This window comes from Brassica oleracea, chromosome C8, assembly GCF_000695525.1.
Source record: "Brassica oleracea var. oleracea cultivar TO1000 chromosome C8, BOL, whole genome shotgun sequence".
Classification (NCBI taxonomy): Eukaryota; Viridiplantae; Streptophyta; class Magnoliopsida; order Brassicales; family Brassicaceae; genus Brassica; species Brassica oleracea.
Window position 1 is genome coordinate 28,795,454 of NC_027755.1, and position 25,809 is coordinate 28,821,262.

The 25,809-nt window shown below is 37.7% G+C and overlaps 5 protein-coding genes and 1 non-coding gene across 6 annotated transcripts; 2 read left to right on the forward strand and 4 right to left on the reverse strand.

Moving 5' to 3' along the window:
• Positions 1-107: 107 nt before the first annotated feature.
• LOC106307479 (gamma-tubulin complex component 4) lies at positions 108-4,342 on the reverse strand. Its single transcript, XM_013744449.1, has 16 exons — positions 4,060-4,342; positions 3,691-3,997; positions 3,470-3,606; positions 3,281-3,379; positions 2,952-3,072; positions 2,598-2,870; positions 2,381-2,461; positions 2,219-2,302; positions 1,979-2,065; positions 1,847-1,902; positions 1,540-1,722; positions 1,169-1,394; positions 983-1,071; positions 760-913; positions 561-683; positions 108-483 (listed from the first exon to the last, which is right to left on the reverse strand). The coding sequence occupies exons 1-16, from the start codon at positions 4,215-4,217 to the stop codon at positions 427-429; spliced, it is 2,235 nt and encodes a 744-aa protein (XP_013599903.1). The 5' UTR covers positions 4,218-4,342; the 3' UTR covers positions 108-426.
• A 175-nt stretch (positions 4,343-4,517) lies between these two features.
• TRNAK-UUU lies at positions 4,518-4,589 on the forward strand. The gene has a single exon. It is a non-coding gene; the product is annotated as a tRNA-Lys (tRNA).
• A 224-nt stretch (positions 4,590-4,813) lies between these two features.
• On the reverse strand, positions 4,814-6,789 carry LOC106307833 (RHOMBOID-like protein 4). The gene is made up of 6 exons (XM_013744901.1): positions 6,236-6,789; positions 5,995-6,158; positions 5,744-5,907; positions 5,413-5,657; positions 5,211-5,337; positions 4,814-5,101 (listed from the first exon to the last, which is right to left on the reverse strand). The coding sequence occupies exons 1-6, from the start codon at positions 6,586-6,588 to the stop codon at positions 4,979-4,981; spliced, it is 1,176 nt and encodes a 391-aa protein (XP_013600355.1). The 5' UTR covers positions 6,589-6,789; the 3' UTR covers positions 4,814-4,978.
• A 3,680-nt stretch (positions 6,790-10,469) lies between these two features.
• LOC106309122 lies at positions 10,470-10,964 on the reverse strand. The gene has a single exon (XM_013746190.1). The coding sequence runs from the start codon at positions 10,962-10,964 to the stop codon at positions 10,470-10,472; it is 495 nt and encodes a 164-aa protein (XP_013601644.1).
• Positions 10,965-14,141: 3,177 nt separating this feature from the next.
• LOC106307626 (hsp70-binding protein 1) lies at positions 14,142-16,178 on the forward strand. The gene is made up of 6 exons (XM_013744628.1): positions 14,142-14,361; positions 14,579-14,721; positions 14,808-14,858; positions 14,933-15,154; positions 15,224-15,326; positions 15,533-16,178. Exons 1-6 carry the CDS (start codon positions 14,276-14,278, stop codon positions 16,017-16,019), a joined length of 1,092 nt encoding a protein of 363 aa, XP_013600082.1. The 5' UTR covers positions 14,142-14,275; the 3' UTR covers positions 16,020-16,178.
• A 372-nt stretch (positions 16,179-16,550) lies between these two features.
• LOC106307178 (L-type lectin-domain containing receptor kinase IV.2) lies at positions 16,551-19,162 on the reverse strand. Its single transcript, XM_013744054.1, has 2 exons — positions 17,766-19,162; positions 16,551-17,546 (listed from the first exon to the last, which is right to left on the reverse strand). Exons 1-2 carry the CDS (start codon positions 18,898-18,900, stop codon positions 16,666-16,668), a joined length of 2,016 nt encoding a protein of 671 aa, XP_013599508.1. The 5' UTR covers positions 18,901-19,162; the 3' UTR covers positions 16,551-16,665.
• Positions 19,163-25,809: the final 6,647 nt, after the last annotated feature.

The window sequence follows — 25,809 nt, forward strand, 5'->3', positions numbered from 1 at the left end:
TTGTTCATAGCATCAGCTTACTAAGATGGACGTAGACTATACTAACTATAGCTTCATTTTGTACTTTGCTAATATTCGCATAAGATAAAACGTGTTAAAATAGAAAATTATAGAACTCGCATCATCATCAAGCATTCAAATAATCAAACGAACCAGACCTATAGTCGTCTCTAACTTAATTTACATAGTATAACATCTCAAAATCACGAAGGAAACACACAACTTGCAGTTTATGTTATTGAGTTTATAAGGAAATGCGTGAGCACAAACCACGTCCACATACCATACATATTCCCTTTAATGGCGTCATGTGATCATGATTTGAAGATCAGAACAATATTTCACCAGGTGTCATAGCTGCTGCAAAACCTCAAGTCCATTTGTGAAAAAGCTGAATTAGATTCTCTGACAAGAACTGTCGTACGTTTACAATGGAAGAGCTGGGCGTTGCCGAACAACGTTCAACAAGCCCCTTGTAGTTGCCTGTTGCAGTGAAACAGAGTAGGTAAAGAAGCTCGACTTCTATGAACCACAAAATCTTACTGTATAGAAATCACTACCTCGTAGAAAGAATTGAAATTTAGGCGTAAAAGAAAACGTCTCAAGAACGGGGCTCGCTGGCTCCCGGCCAGCTTGCTGCTTCTCAGTATGGTGTACAAAGAATTCGACTTCTGGTTGAATTCCTTCAAAACCGCAAGAAAGACAAACTAATGAAACAGAGCACTTAGTTTGAATTGAATGTGCGAAAAGATAACGCACCTCGGATATGTTTTCAAGTCCCGAAGTGTTTGGATTGCTTTCATGATTCTCAATGTTCCAGCAGAACTGGAGACAGAGTTTCATAATGCTGTCGAGTATCCTCGAGACTGCACCAATGTCGAGGAAAGATTGAGAGATAAGAGCCGAGAGATACCTGCATTTACATAGTATAGTGGGTAAGAAACTAAACCCAAATTTATTTATAACAGTAACAATAGCTCACTCTTGATGGAAGCCAACGAGTTCAGTGAAGTCTTGAGAGTCTTCGATGTGAGTTTGCAACACCTTCCACTGAGATTCTATCACGTCAACCTTAAGACAAAGAGAAATCAAACCTTAGATGTTTTTGCTTTTTATCAATCTGCCTTGAGACCAACTTTGGGTTTCCAAGACATGTAAGTTTCTTTACCTGAATGTAAAACTGAAGATTCCTTATAAGAAACGCCATGTGCTCTCTGACTCGCCACATGGGTCGTATGCCTTGTCGTCTTTGCTGAGATATTGATTCCTTTGTACCATCTTTTCGATGTTGAGCAAAATCCATGTGATCTTGATGCATTACAGAAGCCCATGATTTCTCCAATTCCATCTGAGTTCTTTTTAGCCGTATCAAGTACTGGAACACTTTGAGATACCTAAAACACACAAAACTATAGCTCTTAGAGAAAGCATCAAGCATTTCAAGTTCCAGTAAACAGCCAACGAAATTGATACAAAGACCTCTGAAGTGAGAAAAATTCGAAGAAAAAGAGGATTCAAGCAATGCCCAATGATTCTTACTTAGAAAGTACTTCTTGAGTGAAAAACAGTTGCATGGGCCAATCAACAGAATACTCAAGAGCAATAGCGTCCCAGCCATCCACAGAGGTGTCTGATGTAAGATTCGCCTTCCCGGTAAGAGCGAGTTTAGATCTCGCCAGGTCAGCTTGAGAAGATCTTACTGTAACTCCAAATGAAGGCAACCTGTTGAGCAGCAGTAAAAGCAGCGAAATTATGGACCAGTTGGTTGAAGTAATTATTAATGTGTGCTTCCCACTTAGATCAAAGGCTGGCAAATACTCATCTACTAGAACGTGATGTTACTGACCTTAGGGATACCCTAGAGAAATACTTATCTTCCTCGCCAATTGTTTTTGTTGCAGCCTGTGCGTTTATATTCACAATTTGACCTCATCAGAACCTTTTATCATGAAAACTCTTATATGTTGTATACACTTACCAACTGAAATGGTATCATTAGATCAGCTTCCCCAGTTGACTGGCGAGGTGGAAATCGCATCAACTGGCGACTCTCCTCCAGAAAGCACTGAAATCAGAAAGTCCATAAGATATGAGGTTACATGTCTACATGTCCTTTACTGAGGCTAATGCAAGAAACCAGGACATAAACACACGATATGGATATAAATTAACCTTATTTTCAACTCAAGAGTGACAACAGAAATTATATTCAGTTTACCTGAAAGAAATCTCCTTTTTCTAGCAGAAAATAGTCTTTTAGAGCTTTAAGATGACCATTGAGATCAGCACGCACAACGACGAGCTGTAGAAAGGAAGGTATGTAATAAAAATTGATCCAAAATTCCAAATGATTAAGAATTAGAAGTTGACAGGTGAGAACCTGCCAAAGATGACTGGCTGCTATTGCTCGAACAGAATCAACAGTGCACTCAAATGATCTCTTGTGAAACTCAGATGATTCCTGCACGTAGAGGTTTAAAATTTAAGTATAATGTGATTGTAAGAGAGACAAATACTAGTTCTATCATGAACATGATAATAAAGGTGTCCCATGAATGAAACCGAAATAAACCATGAGACAGTCTCCCAACCAGTACCTTCAGATCTTTTAACATAGCTTCGATCTTGTCCGCCTCAGATTGAGGGAGTAACTCCTCCCCAGTAAGATCCGCATCCAACTCAGTTTCCTTCTCAGAGAAATCACTATGCATAAATCCACGAATTCTCTGGGAGCCACGCATTGTCTGCTGAAAACTCTTGTCCTTCTGGAACTGGAAAGCAGGACTGGGATTTCGCAAAACCCTTATGGCCTTCCCCGCAAAAAGAACTGATTCACCAAGACGCATAGGAATATGATCAGGTAACATATCCTGCAATATAAGCACATAAACATCATAACAAATACATTAACTGTATCTAATTAAAAACTAAAAAAATGGCATGGAAAATACCAAAGAGATGTGAAATCCAGAATGCCAATCAGTTAAAGATGTCTCGTGAACTGAGGTACGAGCCAACTTTTCAGATATCTCTTCCTGAGATGAGCGATGATCTAAATCGCCATCTTCCTGCCTGCAAAGTATATCAGAACTGAATTGTATATTCTTTAGAGAAAAACATACAGAAACCAAAGTGTACAGATATAGGCAACGGCATCAGCTCAAGACTACAGAAGCCAATATATTACGAGGACCACTAATGGCGACACTGAGCAAAACAAGATGACACTCAGAGAGTAAAAAGAAAAAAGAAAACAAAACAACATAAAATTTACAGTTACCTCTTAATGAAAAACTCTTCATGGGGATCCTGGAGAATCCCATAGACCATCCAAGCCGCGAGTTGATTATACATGACCTGATGTCCATGCCAAAGAAGCCTACACATGGATATGGAAAATAAGCAACAAAACAATTTTTTTTTAGTTTATTGTACATCGAAAGACTAAGAAACAAAGCAAAGTGAGTACCTTTGAAGACAAGCCCTGAGTTCAGGAACACCACAATGACACCTTTTGTTCAATACATTCAAAAGCTGCCCTCCACGAATATCATCACGCTCAATCTCGAGAACAACCTCGTAAAGTGGCGGGAAGAGAACGAAAAACTAGACAGATAACAAAGGTATGGACTTTACTCATACTGTAATCCTCAGCTCAATGTAGTATTCACGTGTTGTTGAGAAATGTACCTTATTGAGTCCCTGAGTCACCGTAGCAAGAATAGGCGTAGTCTCAGCCAAAAGCTTCTGCTCAATGTGAAGAACCGCAGACCTGTAAACCGAAAGAATCTCCACAATTCCATTAGCAATAGCTCTGCGGTAGACGCTAGGCTTCTTCTCGCCGCTACTACTACTCTGCTTTGACAACTCATCGGCTCGTTCCAAGGGATGCACGCTGGTTACTGACCTAATCCAGCTCAAGTTCCGGGACTTGTTCGCGAACCGGTCAAGCTCTCTATAGTAAAACCCTAGCTTGATCAACCCCTCGATCAGGTCCCTACGAGAGAAATCGAAATCAGGTCAATCAGAGAGAAGAGATCGAGAAGAGAGAGAGAGTACCTTTCGCTGGGTTGGATGAAGGAGATGTCCGGGGCGAGTTTGAAGGTGGATTCGTCGGAGAGAGGGGAATCGAGGCCTAGGGTTTTCAATTGCTCCCGCTCGTCGACGATGAGGTCTCCGGTGAAACCGAGGAGAGCTAGGAGAAGCTCGTGCAACATTGCGGCTATGGAATTGCGTAACTTTCTCGGGAGGGAAAGAGAAAAAAATCAAAATGACCGGTCACAGTCGCCGGAACGGTTGGTTCACTGGTGTGGTTCAGTGGCAAGTGATGTAAATTCTACAGAAAGCAAAGATGTTTTGGTAACTTCGATAGTCTCTTTAGTGTTCTTTACTCAAAAGAGTAAAAAGATCCACTCAGAGACCCTCTAATCGACTCAGAAGTTAACGAGACTGTTATTTGCCGCATTCACATGTATAGGTGCCGGTTAGTCTGTTGCAAATACTAACAAAGCATCGAAGCCGTCTTAGCACAGTGGTAGAGCGCGTGACTTTTAATCCCGTGGCCGTGGGTTCGATGTCCACAGACGGCGACTGTTTGTTATACATTTTTTTTTTAATTTTAAGAGATATATAGAACACACATGGCCGACAAGAGATCAGCCTATGGCAAAAAATAACATAGGATTCAAAATTTCAAAGACAATAAAAACCGAGTTTGGGTAGTCCACTTGTGTTTTCAACATGTAAATAACGTTTCTTCTTAAGTTCTAAACGTTACCCATGCAAATTTACTAAATAGGATCGAGCTCGACCATTGAAATTTACCAGAGTTTCACAGCTCAATAAAGAAACATAATTCAGAACAACATAGTATTATTTATAAGATATATATATACAAAGCAAGCAAGAAAGAAAGAGTGTGTGACGAAGAAGATACAACGGAATCTGAATGTGTATTCTCTATAACCAGTTAAGTAAATCAACGGCAAAGCTGAACGCATAAGCTATTAATCCGTGAATCCGATGGATTAGCCAAAATGTACGATCCAGACTTGCCGTTCCTCAAACAAGTCATGCTCAATTGGTTGCCTAATTGAGTCGTCTGCAGGGAAATAAAAGAAAAACACATAGTAATGTTAAAGGAGATTCTTCTATCCAAGGGCCAAGGGTGGAGAAACCACGAAAGAAAAATGTCTACAAAGAATCTTTACCGTGCAAGAGGCTGGTTCTCGGTTACAGCTCCATCTAGAAGTTGGAACACATGAAAGATAATGACACCATGAGCAGTGTTTGTTTCCATCCACATTGTTGAAAAGAGAGATCAAACCAACAATGAACCTGACAAAGAGACAAGATCATTACTATAGGATAAATAAACAGACTGGTTTATAGTTGATATAATGTAACACTTACCAACCAAGCAAGAGGAGAAGAGACACGGTCCATAATATGACCTGATACATCTTGTACTTGTGCGGTTTACCTAGAGGAGCATTCCTTTGGTTAATCCATCCGTAGTGAGGACGGATCAAGAGCACGAATCCAAGAAGAAAACCGGTAGCAAAACCACCAATGTGAGCAAAGTTATCAACTCCAGGAAGCACACCGAGTCCCAAGTTTACCGCCACAATCAATACAAGAGTTAGGATCGTCACAACCTATGCAAAAACATTGACAAACAACATTAAAGTCTCAACCTTTAGATCATATATATGAAAAGGTGGTTTTTTTAAGGTATCAGTACCTTGTTAGAATAGATAGTCCAATTGATGAAGATCTCAGAGAGCATTCCTCCAAGTAAACCAAACACGGCACCAGATGCACCCACAGAGATGTTTGAGCGGAGGAAAAGAGCTGACAATATACTTCCTCCAAAGCCAGATATCAAATAAAGCAATCCAATCCTTACTGAGAACAACAATAAAAAACCATAGGTTATACACACATTTAATCAAAGGTGAGTGTGTAACACATAGAGCTAGAGAGGGTACTTACTAAAACCAAATTCACGTTCCATACGCATACCAATGAACAAAAGAGTCAACATGTTCACCAGCAAGTGAACAACTCCACCATGTAACCAGTTGCAAGAAAGCAAACGCCATCCTTCATCTCCTTTAACCACTTTCTTCACTTCTAATCCACCCATTGTTCGTAACCTGTTGAACCAAAATCAATCTCAAAAAAGCCGGTTTGACCAAAGTCAAAATCAGTTCTTTGAGGATAATAAACTTACGTGAGAGAGGAAGGACCAAGAAGAGGATTCTCTCGTGTGCTCTGAAACGAGAACCGACCCAAGAAACCGGCGAAACAATCTCCAGATTTCTTCGGACAGTTGTTGACATACATGGTGATCACGAACACGGCGACGTTGGCGATCACGAAACAGGGGATCAGCCAAGGGAACCAGCTACGAAACTCCTTGACTCCTCTTCCTCGCTCTGCATAAGAACCTCCTCGACTTCGATTCAGCGATCGAGGTTGCCTAGATTGAGTAGATGATTCTATATTCACTGGGTCGATGTTGCTGCTCTCTCTCTGTTGGGTTTTTCCCCAAATCGGAGCTGTCTCTGAATCCTTCTCACCCATTCGAAGCAGTTAAAGATTCCAGGTTTGATCCAAAATTCGAGAGGTTTGAGAAAAAAAAAATTAGGTTTTTGGGTTTATATTAGTTTCGGAGTTTTTGAGCTTAAAAGCGAGTTCTTCTTCAGACAAGAAGGAAACTATCTTCTGCAGATTGTGTCTTAACTCTCAACATAATAAGAAAAAGGAAAGAGTTAGTCAACCGTCTTTACCAAATGTGCGTCACACGGTTCCTAATTATACCACTAAACCGATTTTTCATTAGATAACCAAAACTTGTTTTGCTCGTGTAGGTTTCCGGTTTAGATGAAAAGTTTCGGTTTATCATAATCACATGTAATGGGTTTTCGGTTTAAAGCCGCCTTTCATTAGTTTTGTTAACGCGGTTTTAGTAAGTACGCTACTCTCTCTGCTACCTCTCCGTCAGTCTACGTCTGAAGATACGTTTTATACGCTGAAAATCTTATATATTTTCTTTCTGATACTTTACATAAGTTAACCTTCTCTGAGATAATCTTCTGGTATGAATTCATTAATGCATTTCCTTAGTTATGTATTTTATTCTTGGTCTTATGTCTTTGTTGAACAACTACGAGTCTACTAATTAATTTGCATTCAACCATAACATTTGAATACTGATATTAAATTTTGGAAAAGTATCTGTCTATAGAAAATCAGCACTCGACATAAAAATTTCAAAATGTTTTTCAACTTCTTTATTTTAATCAAAGCAATATACATGAAACAGTTTTTAAATAAAAAGTCGTCTTTATTCTTTTTATTTCTTTTAAATATAAGTTTATTTGCTCTCATAGTGCTGAAATTTTCTCTATATGAGTTAGCAATATCTTAACCGATATATCTTATATTTGTTTGTTTCCTTTTTCTTTGACCTCAAGTTTGTGTCTTTGATTAATTCTTAGATTCTGTTTATTTCGTTGACTTGTGTATTAATTCCAAAACTAGATCCTGACCCGCGGATATGAATTTTCAGTTTTTAATTATTTATTTTATTAAATGATGTATTTGTAAAATTCATTCATATTATAATCATTAATTAAATATTTTTTTTTGCATCTTAAACTATCTAATTTTTTACGATGTGTGATATCATATAAAAAATATAAAAAAAATGAGTATAGAGTTAATTAGATAATTTTAAAAACAGAAATTTTTCTTTCGTTTACGATATCATATAAATAATGATCCGCCCAGTTAACAAAAATCCTGATTTTTTTTATGTGTAATTTTTTTTTTATTTTGACTGTTTCCTTAAAACTATATTAAATTTTACATATTTTAATTAGAATATTTTTAATCTCTAATTTTATTTCTAACAATTTAGCAAATGACAAATGAGTTATGAGCAAATAATACCATATAATTTTTAAAAACATAGCCATTCTTAAATATTTTTTGAATAAATAAATATCTTTTAATTTAATCAACTGAAAATAATATTCGTACAATTGTGTGAGCCAAATTCTAGTTTTATTGATGCATGTTATATATTAGTGCTGTATGTTTTAGGTAACATTTTAATGATGCACGTTTTTTAAAATCTCCATTATTAAAATTATGCACGTAAGGATAACTCATGAGTTTTTTTGTTGATTAAATGACATTATGTCCAAATTTATTTAAGGATATTTTCATTAAGATAACTGAAAAAGACAAACAATAAAATAGGATGTTTAAATTCATTTAAGCATATTTCATTAATGTAACTGAAAAGACAAGTAATAAATTATGCAGTTTTATTCGTTTTAGGGTATTTCATAAATGCAACTGAAAAAGACAAGCAAAAAAATAGGGAGTTTAATTAATGAAGTAAGAACATTTTCAAATTGGTACTTCTCTTTTGATAATATAGATATAAAGAACATTTTTTTTTGCCAAAAAATTACTCTATTTAAGCATATTCTAGGGTTTAAACCTTAGAGGAGCTGCAAGGATATATAACTATAGATGGATGAATTGTAAATGAATGAAGTTAAATAATATTTTAGAGTAATAGTTCTGTTAATATATATAGTAGATAGAGGAACAACTCCAGTCCTCTGTAAGCTAAGTTTTACTTACATTTTCAGATATTTTCTGGTGCAACATGGAATTTGCCAAGCTCTATCAAAATAATATTATTTTCCTTAATAAAACGTGGTCAATTTGGATCAAAAATTCAAAACTATAGATTTCTCAAGTTTTTGTTTTGAAGTTTTTTTTTTTTAAATATTCGTGCTGACTAGTCGTTTGTAGTTCCCTAAATAAAACTTCGATGAGATCAAATCAACTCCATTGATATTGATAACAAGTCCCTTGATTTTAGGGAAAGCAAATCATGTACTAGCCTAAAACATGATAAATGGAAAACGTTGGTTCACATGGCAAAGATATCAGCAAGGCAGAGGAGATCAGGAGAGGCAAACCCTTTACCTCAAGAGCTTCTTGATAGAGTTTTAGCCGCTCACGCTTCCTGGTCTGACCATGCCGGCGAATAAAGAATCTCAATAAATTTGGTACGAATGGTTTTGACCTTTTGATATACGTTCCGGTTTTAGATTCGATTTAGAACTACTTAAGTGATTTTGAACATACGATTGCCATTTTCTGTACTTGGACAATACTAGTGGTAGATGAGAGGATAATATTACAATAGTCCTGTTCGTTTGGTTACCGCAGGTTTCGGCGTCAGCGGCGGCGGCAGCGTCAATGAGGACAGTTGTTGTTCGTTTCGCAGACGCTGACGCTGCCGCTGCCGCTGCCGCTGCCGCTGCCGCTGCCGCATACTATATCGCGACCGCAGATTTTATCGGCGTCAGCCGCAGGACGCGGCACTCGGACGCAGCGTCAGACGCAGTTTCCTGCATCAACGAAACGAACAAGAGTTGACGCAGAATGTTGACGCTGCCGCTGCCGCCGGTACCTGCGGCAACCAAACGAACAGCCCTAATGACTCCACCAAAAGTGACTTGGGAACATTTTATTGATTACTGAGAGTCTGAGATGGTGTAGGTTGATGTTTAACGCATGTACGATTGTGTGATTCAGACATGCATATCGATAAAACTTATATTTTATGTTGAATGGTTTTGAGTTTTCTCTTCCGGTCTATTGATTTATTTCAAATAACGAATTTGTTGATAGTATAATTTTTTTTTTGTTGATAGCATAAATAGAGACTTAGCAAACAGAGAAACTATATACATTGATGATCCAAAGAGGCTTAACAAATTAATAGTATACCACTCTTTATTTTTTTTTTGAAAGAATGTAAAATTTATTCAATCAAAACTTTGTACATCAAGTGCTACTGTTTTTTGTCTAAAGAATCAAAAAAATGAACTCTATGGGTTTTGAACTTGCCGGGTTTCAAACCAAATGACTAGACCTTCCTCCAAATACTGATGTTCTCTGCCCTTAACTGTTAAGAGCAACCTGAACCTGACCGTCTTGTCCACAAATTTGATGAGACAGCTCGCATGTTGCGGTTGTCACCATGTCTGCATGAGTTTCGTTCTCTCCATACCGCATGTACCGTGGCTTGGAAGGTATAACCGAGTAGGAAAGTCTTTGCGGGGCTGAGTGTTGGTTTTGAGATCATCTCAATGATTTCGTTCCAATCTGTTGAGTAATTCCCTAGCAAAATCCCCCTGCTTGTGACTCCCAAATCTGTTTGGTATATCGGCACTCAAAGAAAAGATGGTGACAGGTTTCATCCTCCTCATCGTATAGCACACAAGTCTTGCTAGCAGCTGCGTTCCACATTTGTAGCCGGTCGCAAGTTTGAAGCCTATTTCGGAGAGCAACCCAGAGTAGGAAGGAGTACTTTGGGGTTGAGTATGGAAACCATATTCCCTTACTCCAAGAGCAGACTGGTTGTGCGTTTCTCAGCTGTGACCACGTTTTCTTTGCTGAGAAGCTACTGCCAAACTTATCATCTCTCTGTTCCAAAGTGAGATGTCATCTTCAGAACAGTTTCTTTGTTGAAGATCTTCAATCTCGTTTTCAACTTCATTTAGAATGGGAACTCTATGCCTTCTTCGACGGTGCTTTGCGAAAACCTCTGCTACTGATTCCTTGTGAGAGATACCCAAATCAAAGCGATTATCCCCTAGCACATCCTTGAGACAGCCATACTTCGACCAGTTATCATACCAGAAACAAGTGTCTTTTCCATTTCGAACCTCCATTTTGAAAAACTCCTGAGCCAGATCTCTCATCTTCAGTAGTTTCCTCCAAATCCAGGACCCAATACTTGTGTTACCATTTACTGACCAGAATGATCCTTTCCTTATCAGATAACAATGTAGCCATTTAACCCACAAGGACTCCTTTGAGGATTGAATTTGCCATATCAGTTTTAAGCACATGACCGTATTCATTTCCTTTAGTGGCCGCACCCCTAAGCCCCCTTTCTTGTTTTGGTAAGCAGACGTCAGTCCAACTCACGAGAGGACTGGGTTGGGCCAACCTATGGTGTACCAGTTGTTATGACAATAGCAGCGCCGGGAAGCTAAGTTGGTATGGAAGAACTGCTGCTTAGCGGTCCCGGCTATTCACGCATGAAGATCGTCCTATGTATGCTTGACTTCGGTTGCCGGTGCTGTAGGCAGGAGTACATTATGGCAGGATCAGTCACTCGGGCAAACCAACCCCCCTCCGTATGAGACCGGACATGCCAGCGAATCGAATAGCGTAGGAAGTCAACAAGTCTTAATGGTGGAAAGCTAGAAAGGGAAAAAAGTTCTTTCTTTAATCTTCCCAAGAAGTGTAATAAGAATGAGAGTTGTTAAGCTTTTCATCATCCTGGTGTCGAGCTATTTTTCCGCAGGACCTCCCCTCAAGAATATCTGGAGTTCAGTATGTCTGGAAGGTCTACTCTACCTCAATTCACCATTTCGAACTTTATACATAAGGTTTTTCCGTACCAGCTGTTCTGTAAATAAGAGATGTCTCATCCGGTTGAGCTGTCACAATCAGTCTTTCTCTTCGAATGCCGCCAGGCGTCTATTATTGAATTCACCCGACCCGATAGTACCAATTCAGTCCCTATCTTCGTGGTGTGTTAATTGCAAGGATTCGGGATGGGAGCTTTGCTTGTTTTCAAATCAGGACCGGACCAGAGGAAAGAAGAGCAGAGCCTTTCAACCTCTTTCAGACAGCTACCAGGCAACTTGAAAGCTTGAAGCCAAAAATTTGCAAGGCTGGCGATGACTGAGTTGATGAGTTGCAAACGACCTGCATGGGATAAGAACCTGCCAGTCCAAGAGCTCATTCTCTTCCGGGTTTTCTCGATCAGCGGGAGATAGTCAGTTACCGTCATGCGTTTTGTGAGTAAGGGAAGACCCAAGTATCGAACGGGGAACAGTCCAAATGCAAAAGGAAAGCTATTTAGGATTTCCTCTTGTTGGTTATGAGTAGTTCCTGCAATGTACAAAGTCGACTTCTCAAGGCTGATCTTCAACCCCGACATTGTTGTGAATTCCTCAAAGATTCTTAAGACGCCCTCAACTGATCTCTTTGTCCCGTCTGTGAAGACCATTAAGTCATCTGCAAAACACAGGTGCATCAACTGGATGTTCTTGCAGCGAGAGTGGTAGCCAAATAGGTTCTTCTCTGCAGCTTTGTCAAGCATTTGTGACAAAACATTGATGCATATGACAAACAGATAAGGAGATAAAGCACATCCCTGGCGTAGACCCCTTTTGCTCTGAAAAAACCCGGCTAACTCACCATTAACCTGAACAGAGAACGAAGTTGTGCAGACGCACAACTCTATCCAGTGTACAAACTCCTCGGGTATGTTTAGAGCTCGCAGAGTGTTGAGAAGGAAGCTCTAGTGAACAGAGTCGAAGGCCTTTGCAATGTCTATCTTTAAGGCGCATCGAGGAGAGACATCTTCCTTGTGATAGTATTTTACTATCTCTATTGCTATAAGCAGATTCTCGACAAGAAGCCTATCATTTACAAACGCATACTGATTCGCAGATATACACTGAGGAAGAGTAGCTTTCAGCCTGTTTGTAACTATCTTGGAGATCACCTTATAGAGGACGTTGCAACATGAAATTGTTCTGTAGTCTTTCATTTCCGTAGCGGCTTCTTTCTTAGGTATGAGGGCTAGGATAGTAGCGTTCAAACCCTTCGGTAAGAAACCTTTCTGAAAGAAGGACTGGACTGCAATCGTTAGGTCTTTTCCTATGATGCTCCAAGACGCTTTGAAGAATTCTGTTGTATAACCATCGGGCCCTGGGGCTTTATTACTTGGCATATGAAAGATCACCTCTCGAATCTCTTCCTCCAAAACTGGCTTCGTGAGCGTAGATCTTTCCTCATCACTACATCTGAAAGGGACAATATCTTGAAGCTCCTCAACTGTTTTGTCCTGTATATCTCGTGGTTGCCTCGAGAGAAATTCATTGAAGAATCTTTCCGCTTCCGCCTTGATTTCTTCCTGTGAAGTAACCACATTACCAGATGGACACCTGATTTCTCTGATTGCATTTTTTGTTTCTCTAATCTTGGCTGCGTAGTGGAAAGCTTTGTTGTTGTGATCTCCTACTTGCAACCAATGAAGTTTCGATCTTATCTATTTCAGAAGCTTCTCCTCTATATCTGAAACCCTTTGCCATCTTTCAGCCGCCATTCTCTCAGCTCTAATATTCTCTTGTGTCTGATCAACAAGCAATTTTTCCTGCTTCTCACAGAGGTCTAGGTAGGTTTCTTTTACCTTCCTAGATAGTTCTCCCAATCTCCCACACTCTTTAAATAAAGCTACTATTAGAAATCGTATCTGGAAGACTTAAACATCATTATGGTGATTCACAAACCATCTATGAGACACTAATAGATTGTAGCAACAAGGACAAGGAGTAAAGAGGTCTGGTGAATTGCTATATCAACCTATATATATGTTCAGGATATCTTAGGGAGATCTGCTTCTTTAATGATTTAAACATCAGATAATGTTCGTAGGGGATGCTATATAGTATAGCCAATCAGGTAAGTTTTTTCTTTGGCTAGAATTTGGTGCATTTAATAACTTGTCAACGTATATATGTTGTGTACTTGTGCATTGTGGCATGCAGCAATCATAGTGTGTGTGTGCATAAGTCTATGTAGGAACTCTATTAACCTCTGATTCTCTATGATAATGTGACAAGTTGAAGACAACAGTTATAAAAAGGGAAGTTAACACATCGGTCCAATTCATAACAGGTGAATTTAGTATTGGGTTGTTATACCATCTTTAAGGGTGTCCTTATAACTGTGAATAAAAACCATAAGATAAGTTCTGTTTTAAGATTAAACCTTGATTAACCACTAATTAATCTCTTAAAGACTTAAACACACTATACAACCTTTTGCGAACCTGATTTAACGTCTTTTTATGTTTTTTATAGTCTCACGCCTCCTCACCCCATTGGGCCATACATTTTAGGACGGTTTGTACCCGCGATCCAATTAATTCACACGTCGTCGTTTTAGTTTTACACATGGTGGGTCCCCTCTCACTCAATCTCCTTACCGATACAGTGATTGGTTCATCTTTGCAACTTGACCACGTGTTTTGTCTATCCAAACGAAAATATCTCCGTGTTCGTGTAATAAAATTAGTAACATTCTCTTTCGATCTTCATCTTCCACAATTTTCCGTTTCTTGTGTTCTTGTTCTTCTATTGCAGAAGCGTAAATGGCGAACAATGGACCCAGCTGGGACGGATTGCTCAAATGGAGCCTCTCCCATTCCGATGGTGCTTCCCCTTCTCGCCCTTTGAGGTCCGTGAGCTCTGTTTTCGCTTTAATTAGATCATTTAGATTGAAAGATCTCTACTTGTTTTTTCTTGATCGGGTCTTACCCTCTTCTTTTTGTTCAAATCTTGTTATTTCTGATCAAAGCTTCTTACAATGGGTTATTATTATATGATCGAAAATAAATGCTCTGTTTTCTGTTAATGAATGACTATTTGCTTATGATTATGTGTTCTTGTTATAGTGAGGAAGATCGACAATGGTTCATGGAAGCAATGCAAGGACATACGATAGATTCAATTTCGCGTATGAAACAGATATCTCAAATCATGAAAATGCCTGAACACCTCTTGGATTCTCAAGGAGTCACAACAGACGATCTTGAAGGTTCTTTTACTTTGTTCCAATGTCTGATTATCCGACGGTTTGATCTTTTTTTTTCTTCAAAAACTTGTGTACTTTTATTTGGACAGGAATGTTGGATGAGCTGCAAGAACACGTCGAGTCAATCGATTTAGCCAATGGTTTGATCTCTTACACAAACCATTATTTTATGTCTGTTATATCTTTTTAACATATTTGGATCATGATCATTCAGATCTTCATTCGATTGGAGGTTTAGTCCCTCTCCTTAGCTATCTTAAGAACTCCAACGCAAAGATCAGAGCAAAGGCAGCAGATGTCTTGACAACTGTTGTCCAAAATAATCCTCGAAGCCAGCAGCTTGTTATGGAAGCAAATGGCTTCGAGCCCTTGTTAACCAACTTCATTACTGATCCTGACATTAGAGTCCGGACTAAAGCCCTTGGTGCTATATCTTGTAAGAGTTACTTATCTCTAAGCCTCTTTCTTTAGGACATGAAGTTTGACAGTGTTTTTATTGTTGCAGCTCTTATCCGTCACAACCAACAAGGGATTACAGCTTTCCGTCTAGCAAATGGTTACGCTGGCTTAAGAGACGCACTGGTCTCTGATACCGTCAGATTTCAAAGGTAATATTATTATTAATTTTAGACTATAAACAATTTAATATAAAATAATAATTTTGGATGCTTATGTTTATATAAATTATCTATTATATAGACCAATATTTCACTTACCTATGTCCATGACCGGTTCTGCTTAAAACATCTCAAGAATATGCATTAGATAGGAATGTTCTTGAATCCATGATGTTTATAAATCCTTTCCATTTCAGGAAAGCGTTGAATTTGATTCACTATCTTCTCCAAGAAAGCAACTCAGACTGTAGAATCGTTAGGGATCTTGGATTCCCTCGCATAATGATCCACCTAGCATCAAACCAAGACCTTGAAGTCCGTGAATTCGCACTTCGTGGTCTCCTAGAGCTTACCCGTGAAGAATCCCAGAGAAATCTCGACAGAGCTGATGTGAATCTGAGACAGCTTCTTGAGGAGAGAACAAGAAGAATCATTGCAATGTCGGAGGAAGATCTTTGTGCAGCTAGAGAAGAAAGAGAGCTAGTGGATATTCTTTGGACCGTGTGTTATGATGAACCGTCCCTTCTAAGAGAGAGAGGTCTTGTTTACCTCCCGTGTGATGACGAGATGGCTCCTGATGTGGTTAGAGACCGCTTTGAACCTCCGTTAAGGGCTTGGGCTGCAAGACGAGATGATGAAATCAACGAACCACCGGTTCCACTTCTCCTTGGTCCTGCACAGTGATCTCATTGCTTAGGCTTTTGATCTGATCACAAATAAAAACTTTGTGGAACACTTATTTCAAATGTTCTGCCAAAACTATAGTGTTTATTTATTGTCATAGTATGAACTCTATTGCAATCGACCATGTCAATATTATAGAAACATAAAAATTAAAAAGAATCTGGAAAAATCTTATTTAGGAATTAAAAGTTATCTATTTATATATTTTTCCAAATTAGAGCAGTTCCATTGAGAGGTTGAAGAGGGGATCTAGACGGAATTTTTTTTAAAAAAAATTAAGGAAATAAAAAGAAAAAATTCTGATTTGGTACTCTTAAAAACTTATAAATGTATCTTTTCCACGTGTCATTACCTAATTAATCTAGTGATTTAATTTAAATCAAAATTTAAATATTTAATTTAGATACTATTATTTTGTTTATAAGAACCTTTTTTTTTACAAACTCACCAATAATTAGGTTTAACTTTTTAGTCTATGCATATTGTAATCTGAGTCGATAACATTTCTTCCAATTCCTAAACTCTCATCAATTTATCACAATCATAGTCATATTTAATAAATTTTTGTAAGAAAATCTTACATCTCCATACAAAGGCAAAACTGTATATACATAATCATACGTTACTAATGTTGTAACATCATCAATCACCTCCCACCAGAGAGTAGAGAATCAGCGATGGAAGACACACCGGTAAACCCATTAAACACTGAGGAATAATACGACATGGCAATACCGCTAAACCCCTCTCTCCCTCCCAAGTTCATCTCATTCCCAGCCGACAAATCCAACGGCGTTAGTTCCGGCAGAGACATATCTCCTCTCAGATATTGTAACACCAGCCTCATACTAGGTCTAGCCCGAGGATCCGAGTGCGAACACAACAAACCGAGCTTCAAAACCATTTCAACCTCTTCAAGATCGTACCCATCACACCCAAGATTCGGATCTTTCGCTTCCATTATGTTCCCTCTTAGCCACAAACCGAAAACCCACTCCACAAGCAAAAACGTATCATCGCTTTCGCTGTGTAGCTCAATAGGTCTTCTCCCGGACACAACTTCTAGAAGAAACGCACCAAACGCATACACATCGGTCGCGGTAGTAGCCCGCCCCGTCCGGGAATGCTCAGGTGCTAAGTAACCCAACGTACCAACAACATGAGTGGTCTGAGGATCCGACCCGTGGTCATACAACCGGGCCAACCCGAAATCCCCGAGCCTACCGTTGAAGTCAGCGTCTAACAAAACATTACTAGCCTTCACGTCACGGTGAATCACAACCTGTTCCCACTCCTCGTGGAGATAGAACAATCCAGACGCAACTCCTTTGACGATCTTCGACCTCTGCTTCCAATCTAAAGTCCTCTCCGGATTATTGTATAGATACTTATCTAAACTTCCGTTAGGCATGTAATCATAAACAAGAAGCAGCTCTCCTCTCCTACGACAGTACCCCAACAAAGGCACCAAGTTCCGATGACTCATCCGACCGATACTCACAATCTCCGCCACGAACTCTTTCATACCTATAGAAGGATATAGAATATTTATTAATAATGTATATTTATTATGTAAGATATAATATTACTAATAATGTATATTTATTATATTTACTAATAATGTATATTGTTTATTATATAAGATATTAAATATATATGTACATCTCATCATTCTCTGTAATACCTTGTTTATTGTCCAAAAAAAATAAAAAAAAAAAATAATTTATAAAAAGTTAATAATAATACCTTGTTTAGAATCGTGTGAGACTCTCTTCACAGCGACTTCGATCTTCGTCGTCGGTAGTATCCCTCTGTAAACCCTCCCGAACCCTCCTGAGCCGAGGAGGTCCTTCTCCTTGAACCCTTTCGTCGCGTGGTAAAGCTCCTTGAACCGGAACCGGTTCTTGCCGAACTCTGTTTCCCAGTCATCGAGCTCTTCCTCGAACTTCTTCCTCCTCCTCGCGACGTAGAAGGCGAGGGAGATCACGGAGAAGATCAGGAAGAGGGAGATCAGCGGCATGCCGATCTTGTAGAAGTCAGAGATTCGCCTCGGCTCGAAGCGAGGAAGCTTCGGGAGGTTCGATGACGTCAGCGGCGGTGCTTCTCCGTTTAACCGGAAACTCCAACCGGTTACGTAATGCTCCGAGATGACGGAGCCAGTCGCGGAGGCGAAGCCTACGTACATGTCTTGGAGAAGAACGGAAGAAAGATCTGTTACGTAAGTGATGAGCGGTTTGCTAGGCTTGTCGGAACCGTACGGAGACATCGTGACATCGATTTTATTACTGAGTTTGTCGTAATTAATCCAAACTTGCATCAGTTTGCGGCTGATCAAGTTCAGACTCTGAAACTTGTTATTCTCGTTCCAGTATCCAGCGGTTGAGTACTTAACCGATCTTAAACCGTTGATGTCGATTCCGACGTGGTTATCATTCGGATCTCCGAACTCGTTGCTCTGGATCGTGTCGAACTCCACTGCGAAGACGTGGTTCGTGTCGTTGCCGTTGTTCGAGTTGTTGAAGAGACCGATGTATTGACTAGGAAGTGCGTAAGGGAGAGCAGGGGATGGAGAGATGACGAAGGCGATCCCGTGGCCGCTTAGAGTTGGGATCTGGGAGTATATGGCGAAGACGAAGGTTGTGGAGAAGGAAGAGACGGTGGCGTTTGGTGAGTCTTTGAACCGGACCGGTTTTGTGTAGAATGCATGACCGGTTTTTTGAACTGTGGTGTTGGTTAGCTTCAAGAGACCGTTGGGTGTGACTGTGGCGAGGCCTTGGAGGGAGATGTCTGTCGGAGGGTTGAAGCCATTGTAGGTGAGGATCTGAGAAGAAGATCTCAAGGTTTGAGAGAGGAGAAAGAACAAGATGAGCTTGATGAACATGGTGGAGGCTTCCGGTTATTTCCGGTTCAGTCTTGCTCAATTTTGAGATGTGAAGAGAGAAATAAAAGTTCGTGGTAATAAGGGTTTTTTTAGGCCACGCCCGTGATTGAATACAAAGATGTCAGAGGTAGGCTGTGGAGTATTGATCAAGATAATAAAGCTTGAATTAAATAGATATTTAATGTCATACTATGGATTATTTATTAATATTCGTTTTCGTGAGGACTATCTAACACCATCACTTTGATTTTGACTATTACATGAAATCCAGTTTGTCTGCACGTGGCTGCCATTATTTGTAGGGTTCTTTATTTCTTTTGTAATATAATAGTCAAATGGTCGACCGGTGGGATGTTGATAACTTTAGTTTTTTCTTCATGACAATGAGATTAAATTTAAGTCCAGTCTTTGGGGTCATATGTTTTTTTGACCCACAAAGACAACAAATTCGAATTTGTGATTTTCAGCTTATCTATAGGCTTTCTTTTTGTTAGTTCATTAGGCACTTGTTGATTTATAATATAGTTGTATGAAAATAGTATAAAGTTATGAAAATAGTATAAAGTTATAAACTAGTATAAGAAAATATAGTTTGGTGTATATGTGAAGTTTTCTTATATTAATTATTTTGAATATATATTGGTTCATAATACAGTACTATCTTTTTAGAACATCGTATTTGAAGTTAGATGAGTGGTATAAATGGTAAATAAATTTGAGGATGAAATTCACGGAAACGTTATTTTCAGAAGAAAATTGAGTTCTTTCCGTTTAAATTGGTTTTGGTCTCCATAATTTCTAAACCCTCTCTCGTTGACCAGAAACAGAAATAATACAATACTATGATCTCTATCCGCGCAACTGCGCGTGTTTTTGTTTTCATTTACTTTTATATAAATATTTTGTTTTCAATTCTAAATTGGTCTATATTATAATATATATGTGTCTATCAAATTTTAAAACATAATAAATATACAGTATATTTTTTCATTGAATAGATTGTTTCAAACTTTCATATGTATTTGTATATTCTTCTATATATATTTTCGAATTATTATTTCATTATTAAAATCGTAACTATATATATAGATTAGTAAAATTTTGTTTTATTGTCATATTCAAAAATATTGTAACATTTCACAAATTTAGAAAGTTTTTTAAAAATTAAACTTTTCGTTTCATAGATTTATATTATCGAGTAAATAATTAAACATTTAGTTTTTGTTTAATTTTTAAAATAAACTATATAGTTAATTTTTTTTCATTGGTTCAAGGTGGTAAAGATTAATCATTGTTAGATAATATGATTTTTGTTATTTAAAAAAAATATTTATAATTTTAAAAATTAATATCGACAAATATTTAAATAATTACCGTATGAAAGTATAATATTACAATATTAAATTATATCTATTTAATTTATACTATCTATAAATCTAATTGATCATCTATTGTTTAAATTCAATTATTTATAACCCAATAAAAATTTCTGGTAGGTCCAAAATTTAAATGATAAAATTAGAGATTAAATGTAACATGATTTTTTAGGAATATGTCCATTAAATCTATTTTTTAAAAAATCACACATGAATAAATGTTGTGACTTCAGTTTTAATACATAAGATACAATAAATTTAAATATTACCAAGATTCTCTAATGACGATGACTTGATATCGACATAAGTACGTACTATCTTTCGACATTTAAAAAAAAATATTATAGTGTGAACACTGAAAAGATATCAGAACACACTGTTAGCTCGAAAGGCGGAGATTACAGACAAAAAAAAAATGAAAGGCTGAGATTTGCTGTGGATTATCGTTTGTTCCTCGGAGATGAAAAACTGGTCGATATATATATATTGTTCCGCTGCTTAGAGCATAATTAACGGTATGCCGTTAATCCTGCTCTTATATCGTTATATTTCTTCTTACAATGCCCTTGGCTGACAAAAAAAAAAACCTTCCTTGTAATATTTTTAATATAAATAATATTTGGGTTCACGTTAACTCTTCAATTTACTTCACTTTTTATTACCAATTAAAATGTCATATAAAATTAATAAAAATTATATTAAAACCTTTAAAAAAATGAAAAAAAAAAATGCACCAACGTTACTGCAGAATCCTAAATCTTAAATTTTAAATTGAAATTCTGAAATTAGCGTTAACGCCGACATCATTACTATTTATAGGGTTTTTAAGTTTAAAATTTTAGAATTTAAAGTTCAGAGTTTTGAGTTTTGAGTTTTGAGTTTAGCTGACAACATTAATATTGTTAACGTCAGCGTAGTTTTTTCCAGCTATTTTGAATTTTTTTTTAAATATATATTTTTACTAATCTTACGTGATATTTTGATTGATAATAAGAGCTGAGATGAATATGAGCGTTCACATTTGTGAGGGGAACGCAAGTATTTTTCTTTTAATATATTGGGAATTTGAGGTATATACTTTGAAATGATTAATGAGCAGTAACAAATTGAAACTAGTATGTGTCATAAAATAATTTATAATTTTATAGTATTGAAAAATTTAAATAAGGGCAAAATTTTATATCTGCAGGAAGAAGGTAACACTGATAATAAGAGAAAATGTGTTATAAGAAGAAGGAGATATGGTGTGTTAAAATCGATCATTTAGTGAAAAAGTTGAAGTTACTGTGCGTGCATAGTGACATGGGTTCCACATAATAAACGTATACACGTAAATGTCAATATTCGGTGCGTTGTTATTGACATTTACTTTCACGTACTCTTTCACGTTTATAACACTCCCCCTTGGAGACCAGTGTCACTATCGCTTCTTGCTTGACGTCTTTGTTGCCTCGTTAAAAACCTTTCTAGGAAAACCCAATGGGAAAAACCATAGTAAGGTAAAAAGAGTACAACTACGTAAGCTCCCCCTCGAATGAGCAGTCATAGATCCTTCTGATGATGCATTCCAATGTTATGGATATGTTTTCTGAATACCGAAGTCGGAAGTGATTTTGTGAAGAGGTCAGCTGCATTGTCGCATGATCGGACATATCTTACTTCAATCACTTTCTTCTTCACGAGCTCTTGAGTGTATGAGAAGAACTTCGGATGAATATGCTTCGTTCTATCGCTTTTGATATATCCGTCCTTTGTTTGAGCAACACATGCTGCATTATCTTCATATAAAATAGTTGGCTCCGTATTTTCGCCAATCCCGCTGCTTGAACAGATGTGTCGGCTCATTGATCTCAGCCATACACATTCTCTACTTGCTTCATGGAGTGCAATGATCTCAGCATGATTTGAAGAAGTAGCCACGAGCGTTTGTTTCTGGGAACGCCAAGATATAGCAGTGCCTCCGATCGTAAAAACGTATCCTGTTTGCGATCGGGCTTTGTGTGGATCTGAAAGATATCCTGCATCTGCAAAACCAACCATTTGACCTTTTGAACTTTTAGGATAAAACAAGCATAAATCAATGGTCCCTTGGAGGTAACGAAAAACATGTTTAATCCCATTCCAATGTCTTCGAGTTGGAGATGAGCTGAATCTTGTCAAAAGATTCACAGCAAATGATATATCAGGTCGTGTACAATTTGCAAGGTACACCAGCGCTCCAATTGCACTTAGATATGGTACATCCGGACCAAGTATCTTTTCTTTCTCCTCAGGTGGTCGAAATGGATCACTTTCAATATTAAGTGACCTAACGACCATCGGGGTGCTAAGAGGAGTTGATTTATCCATGTTAAATCGTTTCAACACTCTTTTAGTGTATATGGATTGATGCACAAATATACCATTTTGTGAATGTTCTATTTGTAGGCCAAGACAATAATGTGTTTGTCCAAGATCTTTCATCTCAAATTCTCCTTTGAGATAGTCTGATGTCTTTTGTATTTCCTTTTGAGTTCCGATAATGTTAAGATCATCAACATATACCGCGATTATTACAAATCTGGATATTGTTTTCTTGATGAAAACACATGCGCATATAAGATCATTCACATATCCTTCTTTTGTTAAATGATCATTGAGACGATTATACCACATACGTCCAGATTGCTTTAACCCATATAGTGATCTTTGCAATTTTATTGCACATAACTCTTTAGGTTTGGAACTTAATGCTTCTGCATTTTAAATCCATCAGGGATTTTCATGTAGATATCAGTATCTAATGATCCGTATAGATAAGCTGTAACAACATCCATGAGATGCATCTCTAGATTTTTATCAGCTGCTAGACTCATCAGGAATCTAAACGTGATTGCATCCATAACTGGAGAATACGTTTCTTCGTAATCGATTTCAGGTCTTTGAGAAAAACTTTGAGCCACTAGACGAGCTTTGTATCTCCTAACCTCATTTTTCTCATTTCGCTTTCGAACGAAAACCCATTTGTACCCAACTGGTCTCACATCTGTAGGTGTGAGCACAATAGATCTAAATACTTCTCGTTTATTAAGCGAATCAAGTTCGGCTTGTATTGCATCTTTCCATTGTTTCCAATCATGTCTCTTTTGACATTCATAGACAGATATCATCGATTTCTTCATTTATTTCACTTGACACAATATATGAGAAAGCATCATCAAGATCATCTTGTTCATTTTTATTCCATATCTTCTTATTATGGATGCAGTTGATAGAAATTTCATGATTACTTTCCGACTCATGATGCTCAACTTTCTCAGCATCCTCATTATTTGTTTCTTCCAAAACACTTTCTACTATTTTGGATGTGTCATTAATCTTGACATCATTCTATTTTGTAGGATTTTTATTCTTAGAACCAGCAGGTCTGCCACGCTGCAAGCGTGTTTTAGATTCTCGTATATCATCTGCTTTTCCTTGCTCATTTGATATTTTGATACAAGCAAGAGCATTCACGGCTGGTATATGAGATTTAGTTACCGTCTTGGTATCCGCAAATGCATCAGGTAACTGATTCTCTATACTCTGTAAATGCATGATTCGTCGAACTTCTAGTTCAGACTCTTTAGTAGGAGGATCAAGATATAATAACGAAGGTACACTCCATTTGATATCATTTTCTACATTTTTGTTTTCTCCCCCTAAAACTGAGAATACTTTCTCATCAAAATGACAATCGGCGAAACGTGCCGTGAAGACGTCACCAGTCTATGGGTCTAGATATCGTATAATTGATGGAGAATCACAACCAATATATATTTCCAATCTTCTTTGTGGTCTCATCTTTGTACGTTGTGGTGGTGCTACAGGCACATATACTGCATAACCAAAGATTCTAAAGTGGAAAATGTTTGGTTCTCGACCAAACGGTAACTGTAGTGGGGAATACTTATGGTATGCATTCGGTCTGATCCGAATGAGTGCTTCTGCATGCAAAATGGCATGTCCCCATACAGAGGTTGGAAGTTTTGATCTCATGATCAATGGTCTTGCAATCAATTGCAGACGCTTAATTAAAGATTCAGCCAAACCATTTTGCGTATGAACATGAGCAACCGAATGTTCAACTTCAATTCCCATTACCATACAATAGTCATTGAATGCTTGGGATGTGAATTCACCAGCGTTGTCTAGTCTAACTCTTTTAATAGTATAATCAGGAAACTGTGCTCGCAGTTTGATTATCTGAGTTAGAAATCTCGCAAATGCCACATTTCGAGATGATAATAGACAAACGTGCGACCATCTACTGGATGCGTCAATTAATACCATAAAATAGTAGAATGGTCCACAAGGTGGGTGTATAGGTCCACATATATCGCCTTGAATTCTTTCAAGGAACTTTGGTGATTCTTTATTTATTTTGGTTGGCGATGGCCTTACGATCAATTTTCCTAGAGAACATGCAATACATATCATTTTATTCCCTTGAGAAATCTCCTGGATTTTTAGTGAATAACCATGTGAACTTTCTATGATTTTACGCATCATTGTAGTGCCTGGATGGCCGAGGCGATCATGCCATAATGTGAACTCTTCTGGGTCCCGTTTTACTACAAGATTTGATTCAATTTCATCGATATAAGTATGGTGTAGCCCCGAAGGAAGTTCTGGAAACATTTCCAATATGTGTTTTCTGCCACATTTTTCAGAAATTACATACATGTATTTCTTTCCATCCTCAGTTGCAGACTGAGTATCATATCCGTGAAGATATATGTCTTTAAAACTCAACAAATTCCTTTTAGAACTCGGAGAATATAGAGCATTATTTATGGAAAATTTTGTTCCATTCGGCGACGTAAAGTTTGCTTTACCAGTTCCTTCAATCACGTCTGCAGGACTTGATATTGTATTGACGAAAATTCTTGTCGGTTTTATATCGGAAAAATATCTCTTTTGTCTCATAATAGTGTGCGTTGTTCCACTATCTAGTATGCATATTTCACGAATCCGTTTCTTGGATTTTGCTCCATTAGCATTTTGATCCATTTCTGAAATTGTCATAAATATTAATAAAAGAAAACATAAAATTCATTCATATAATAATCATACAAGAAAACACATAATAATTATACATTAAGGTGATGTTAAAACATCATTATTTGTTTAAAACAGGAAATATAATAATTATACATGACAATATTGAAAACTATTCAATAGTCTTATTATAAGCATTTCAGCTCTCTTCAGGAGTAATCTAGCCCAGCTCATTTGCGAAGTCGGAGGCATCGAGGTACGATGTCCTTTCAAAGTTTTCAGTGAGGTTCACTTCTTTAGCTTTGCCTTTCGTGGACTCTTGATATAACTTACAGAGATGTGGAGGAGTACGATAGGTACGGGACCAATGTCCTTTACAACCACATCTGTAACACACTGTCTCACGCTTCTGGGTGATATCCTTTTGAGTTTCTTTACCCTTAGTAACTTGTCCGGATCTAACCCACTTGTTAGATCCCTTCCATTTGGGATTGTAAGTTTTCCACGTTTGTTT

What these genes read in the sequence shown, in the direction of transcription:
- LOC106307479 (XM_013744449.1), bottom strand. Translation starts at nt 4,217, where the DNA reads ATGTTGCACGAGCTTCTCCTAGCTCTCCTCGGTTTCACCGGAGACCTC. An exon ending in TAATGATACCATTTCAGTTG is followed by an intron (nt 1,903 to 1,978) that starts GTAAGTGTATAC and finishes ATAAACGCACAG; the next exon opens with GCTGCAACAAAAACAATTGG. An exon ending in ATCTTCAGTTTTACATTCAG is followed by an intron (nt 1,072 to 1,168) that starts GTAAAGAAACTT and finishes CTTTGTCTTAAG; the next exon opens with GTTGACGTGATAGAATCTCA.
- LOC106307833 (XM_013744901.1), bottom strand. Translation starts at nt 6,588, where the DNA reads ATGGGTGAGAAGGATTCAGAGACAGCTCCGATTTGGGGAAAAACCCAA. An exon ending in GGAACGTGAATTTGGTTTTA is followed by an intron (nt 5,908 to 5,994) that starts GTAAGTACCCTC and finishes TGTTGTTCTCAG; the next exon opens with TAAGGATTGGATTGCTTTAT. An exon ending in GAGAACCAGCCTCTTGCACG is followed by an intron (nt 5,102 to 5,210) that starts GTAAAGATTCTT and finishes ATTTCCCTGCAG; the next exon opens with ACGACTCAATTAGGCAACCA.
- LOC106309122 (XM_013746190.1), bottom strand. Translation starts at nt 10,964, where the DNA reads ATGAATACGGTCATGTGCTTAAAACTGATATGGCAAATTCAATCCTCA.
- LOC106307626 (XM_013744628.1), top strand. Translation starts at nt 14,276, where the DNA reads ATGGCGAACAATGGACCCAGCTGGGACGGATTGCTCAAATGGAGCCTC. An exon ending in GTCAATCGATTTAGCCAATG is followed by an intron (nt 14,859 to 14,932) that starts GTTTGATCTCTT and finishes ATGATCATTCAG; the next exon opens with ATCTTCATTCGATTGGAGGT. An exon ending in AGCCCTTGGTGCTATATCTT is followed by an intron (nt 15,155 to 15,223) that starts GTAAGAGTTACT and finishes TTATTGTTGCAG; the next exon opens with CTCTTATCCGTCACAACCAA.
- LOC106307178 (XM_013744054.1), bottom strand. Translation starts at nt 18,900, where the DNA reads ATGTTCATCAAGCTCATCTTGTTCTTTCTCCTCTCTCAAACCTTGAGA. An exon ending in CTCACACGATTCTAAACAAG is followed by an intron (nt 17,547 to 17,765) that starts GTATTATTATTA and finishes ATCCTTCTATAG; the next exon opens with GTATGAAAGAGTTCGTGGCG.